The sequence below is a fragment of the Mizuhopecten yessoensis genome, unplaced genomic scaffold (genome assembly GCF_002113885.1).
Source record: "Mizuhopecten yessoensis strain PY_sf001 unplaced genomic scaffold, ASM211388v2 hete_36171962, whole genome shotgun sequence".
NCBI classification, from domain to species: Eukaryota; Metazoa; Mollusca; class Bivalvia; order Pectinida; family Pectinidae; genus Mizuhopecten; species Mizuhopecten yessoensis.
In genome coordinates, this window is record NW_018485379.1 from 1 (window position 1) to 5,002 (window position 5,002).

A 5,002-nucleotide genomic window follows, 5' to 3' on the forward strand; every position below is an offset into this window, starting at 1 on the left:
GTGTCAAAGAAAGGTGCAGGTTTTGGTGTTTATATATGCTGGTGTTTATAGTGACATTTGACCTTCAGCTCACTTAACACAAGGTCATCCATAGTTATGGTGTCCAACACTGCAAACAGGAAACACACACACAAATCACACAAAAATGACTTTGTATTAACAAAGTTATAGTCGCTCCATTATTACTCTATACATAAATTTGCCTTGCAAACATATATGTTACACTAATCCTACTACCAGGTAAATCCAAAATCTTATCAGCTTCATCACAACCATAGGTAATTATAAGTGGATACATTTTACACACATTTGGTAAGTTTCTTTACCCTAGGGAGTGACTGGTCTATAGTCAATGGCCTGGATCATCTATATAGTGTAGCTAGTGGTGCATATTGTATCTATATCTGACTTAATAAGCACAGTATTTAATGCCCAAGACATATTCATCGATGAATCTGAGGATAAAACTATAATGTAATCTACATAGCAGCAGTATAGGCCTGCTGTACAAAATACATATCATCAGAGGAAACATTTATATAATATCGTAAATTCCTCTATTCTTTAATTTATTCTGCATATTTCAACTTTGAGTACTGGGTTCACTGTTAAGCTATCGTCTATCACATGACCTTTATTGTGTTGATGAACCACTTAAAGAAAGTGTCAAACCAAATCACATATCTACAGATTCACATATACAATTGTAATAGTTATGCACCTCGTAATGAATGGGGTGGGCTATTTACCTGACACAATTGGTCCGAGGCGCAAAGTAATGGAGTCACACAATAGAACACGCCAGCCTCGTACAGATTTCTGCGGAGATTCCTTCGCTCCATGGCCAGGCCTTGCTCGTTCTGCTCTGTGTTCTGTTTTTGCTGAGGTTCGTTATCACACTCACCTCCATCCTCTGTGTTGGGCTCCTTACTGTTTAATTAGAAGTCAGTTTAGGACAAATAAAGAAAATTTACTTCCTATGATGCCTCTGTATATTACAGTCAATGTTTGTTTTTTTTGAAACACATTTTAAAAGGAATTTTTTTTCTTTCTTCCATCATTATGTAAACCTTAAATATAAATGACTAACAAAAGTTTCTATCAGTTGATAAAATCTTTAAAACGCTTTATCAGCCTTTTATCATTCGACATCTCTGGTTTTACCTCTTATTTCCATGTACAACTACAAACAGGAATACAGAAAGCAGTTTACACTTCCATGGTTTAGTAGGAAGTCTAATGGCTAATGCAAAGGTCATTTGTACATTAGTTCAGGTAATGACATGAAAAACTTTCAACTTGTTTTGATTCGAAAATGTAGACATTTAATGGTAACCATTCTCAATAGTATGGTGGAAAGAGTGTCACTCAATTCAATGCTTTCATACCTTGACTTTTCTGTGTTATTGTTGACCCAGCCGTTTTCTTTCTTGGAGGATGGTGGTCGACCATTGGACAATACACCACTGGGTGGTCGCCCATTTGTGGTGGCTTTATTATTAGAATTGATTCTGTTACTGTCACTACCCGGTGGGGTCTCATGCTTCTGTAGATTTGGAAACTCTCTACATGTACACAGAGACATACACAGCAGAAAGTCCAGGCAAACCTTGATCAGGTGAATCTCTGCACTGACGAACATCTTGGACAGATCTACAGTTCCATTTCTGAGGATAGCACGCTCCACGAGCAGCCTCTGACTGGTGCCCTTCTTAACAACACTACCAGATATATCCTGCTTCATCCTCATCTTTGTGTCATACAGAAGGTCAGCCAAAACCAGCAGACGGCGCAGCTGGGAGGAGAACTGGGCCATCACCGCAGAAACAAGACGCCCAGCGATGTCCCATATAAAATGAGTGAGTACCCTGTTTAGTTTGGACAGCTTCAACCTACATATGGTGAGATACATACTTGTTTTATATACAGTACTGAAAATTTATGTTGGTCAACTTATCATCAATTAAAAATAATTATTATTCTCACATATACAACTGATATAATGTTTACATCAGCCTTTTTAAGAAGGAATTAAAGAATTTGAGGATGTTTTAAAATTTCCCAAGTAACTTCCTATGAAATCACCTACATTGATACATTTATGAGATATCCTACATTTATATCTAGTGAGTGGTGAAGATCAACAGATAGCAGGTGGCCGGGGTTCATTTACCCGACCGGATGTAAAAAGGTATGGGGTCACCTACCCGACCGTGTGGGTTTTCTCTGGGTGCTCCGGTTTCCTCCCACATTAATATGCCCAGAGAATTGAGACAGAAGAACACTAGGATGAAAGGTTTGTAGTTCTCTGTGAAAAAAGTACTTATATGTACCTCTGTGACTCTATGTGTGCAAAATGATGAAGATCTATCTTGTAGAAGTCGTGTCGGGACTTGCTGGCTGCCCAGATACACACGTTTGTCAGTACCCTAACACATTGGCTGATCACTGAAACTCCCGGGGCGGGTGTGCCAGACGTTGAAGAGGCGGTCAGACCAATCCTCTGTGGACAACCATCCCCATCTAAATCCACCTTGGCTGTCAAATTCAAAAGCCATTAAAATGTTATACATGTACTTGTACAATGCCTCCGACAAGAGCTTAAAGAGAAATTCTCCCTAGCCAAGTCGGTAGGAAGCGGCTAGTACTTTACAAGGGTGACACTAGTATACAACAATCCTTTTCCCGTTAAAACATGTGAGAGAATAATGATTAATCACTTATGTATGTGCAGACAGAAATCTCAACCCTTGAGATAAGACATTTGAAATTTAGCACTCAGCAAAGCCTTATGCTAAATTTCAAAACCTTTTTCCTCTGGGTTGAGATTCCTTGGTCTTCATCATAAAAGAATGATAGATTCTACTGATTTGTAACCATAGTAATTGATTGAATCTATCACAGCTTACAGAAAATTCATAAAACAAGCTGCAACCACTTCCCTAGCATACAGTCTCATGCAGGATGTGACATCACACAAGATGTGACATTTCACACACAGGATATACTAACATCACACATAGGATGTGACATTTCACACACAAGATATATGTAACATTACACACAGAATGTGACATATCACACAGGATGTGACATTTTCCAAACAGGATGTGACATTTCCCAAACAGGATGTGATATTTCATAAACAGGAAGTGATATTTCACAATCAGGATGGGATATATTTCACACATGATATGACATATATTTCACACATGATGTGGCATGTCCTATAAAAGATACAAGTTATCCTTACCTTCCTTACATATGATGTCACACATGACGTGACATAGTTTGTGCAGGCCATTCCATAGCTGTGTTTCGCGTTCGTGTCGGTTCCTTATAAGAGGCAGTTTCTGTGAGTCCCCAGCCAAACTGTAAGCCTGCAACAGCTCTATCTCCATGGTGGCGGGCACTAGGTAATCTGCGATGTGGACCATCAGATCCCGACATCGACCACGGCTCCGAGTCATGAAGGTATTGGCTAGCACACAAGTAGCCTCTGCACAGACATGTCTAGAACAAAACCCTTTATTAAGCTGGTAATATGTATTTTTATCACATGATATAAGTATATATTACATAACAATACCACTATAACCTCACAAATAAAGATGATATATGTTGTCATGTATTCATGGTGGAAGGCATTTCTCTGGTTCTTTTGTGAAAAACAAAAATATTTTTCAAACTTATTCAAATTACTTTATAAAAAAAAATCAAAGGTGTTCCAGCAGTTCTAACAGAGCTATAGCCTCCCTCCCAATTTTATGTTAGTCCCAGAAATAGTACAATGTACCAACACGAGCAATAGAGTAATCTTTATTCTGAATACCATTCAGACATATTTCTCTCTCAGCACACTTTGAAAAGCGTATACTAGAATGCTTTCAATTATGAATGTCTACCTGCACTTTGTTTCCTTAATACATCGCAGCACCAGTGTCATGAGGTCCTCGTCGTCGATAGTAGAGGCGATCCCCAGGTTCTTCTTGGTCAAGGCTGACAACAAGGCTAAGGCATGCTTCTGAGGACCACTGCAAGGGGGTATAGTTATACAATGAACAAGAATATAACAAAGAAGAAAGCTAGAGGATGTTTCTGGAGACCATGCTACTACAGCATAAAATCTTACACACAGGAATGCAGAAAGGAAGGGCATTTTCATTGGAATAACTTTTGGTAGGAAATGTCAAAATCCTACTACTGCCTGTCAGTGGGTATAAAGGTCTTGTTCTGCTTGATACTACCTGCTCATGATCAGTGTGTATCTCATCTCCCATCCGCTAATCTATACCTTGGTCCATGCTGTAGTGTTTTGGTGAAGGTGGCCAGGGCCTTGTCCTGTATCAGTCCTGTGAACACCTTGTCCGTTAGTTAGTAGCCTATCGTAGTATTTTGGTGGCAGTAACAGTCCTATGGACACATCATGTGGGTGTATCATCCTTATAAATGCTATATAACATGGCTAGTCCTACAGTATTTTGGTGGTGGCTGGTAGGGCCCTGTTCTATAATAGCTCCACATGGACATCTTGCTGTTTATACCCTACCCTCTATAAGTGCTATATTATTTACCATGGCCCTTCCTGTAGTAATTTGGTAGTGTGGTAAGGGCCCTGTTATGTATCAGCCCTATGGATATCTCGTCTGTGTAACCCCTATGAAAATTCTATATAATTTACCATGGCCCGTCCTGTAGTTTGGTGGCAGTGGGTAGGGCCCTGTTGTGTATCGGCCCTATGGACATCTTGTCTGTGTGTAACCCATTCTCTTACCTGTATATTCTAAATATAATTGACAATGGCCCGTCCTGTGGTATTTTGGTGGCAGTGGGTAGGGGCCCGTTCTGTATCATACCATGGATACCTTGTCCGTGTGGTACCCCTACCCCCTGTATATTCTATATAATTCACCATGGCCCGTCCTGTGGTATTTTGGTGGCAGTGGCCATGGGTAGCTATATATATAGGGGCCCGTTCTGTATCAGACCTATGGATACCTTG

The 5,002-nt window shown here is 39.9% G+C and overlaps 1 protein-coding gene across 1 annotated transcript; it reads right to left on the bottom strand.

Annotated features, from left to right (window-relative positions):
* Positions 1 to 578: 578 nt before the first annotated feature.
* Positions 579 to 4,746, bottom strand: LOC110444781. Its single transcript, XM_021489141.1, has 6 exons — positions 4,682 to 4,746; positions 3,906 to 4,034; positions 3,254 to 3,513; positions 2,334 to 2,538; positions 1,389 to 1,892; positions 579 to 930 (listed from the first exon to the last, which is right to left on the bottom strand). The coding sequence occupies exons 1-6, from the start codon at positions 4,744 to 4,746 to the stop codon at positions 714 to 716; spliced, it is 1,380 nt and encodes a 459-aa protein (XP_021344816.1). The 3' UTR covers positions 579 to 713.
* Positions 4,747 to 5,002: the final 256 nt, after the last annotated feature.

Coding starts and splice junctions, on each gene's coding strand:
- LOC110444781 (XM_021489141.1), bottom strand. CDS start 4,746: ATGTCCATAGGGCCGATACACAACAGGGCCCTACCCACTGCCACCAAA. Junction 4,035..4,681: donor AAACTACAGGACGGGCCATG/GTAAATTATATA, acceptor ACCCCCTTGCAG/TGGTCCTCAGAAGCATGCCT. Junction 2,539..3,253: donor TGACATCATATGTAAGGAAG/GTAAGGATAACT, acceptor TGAATTTGACAG/CCAAGGTGGATTTAGATGGG.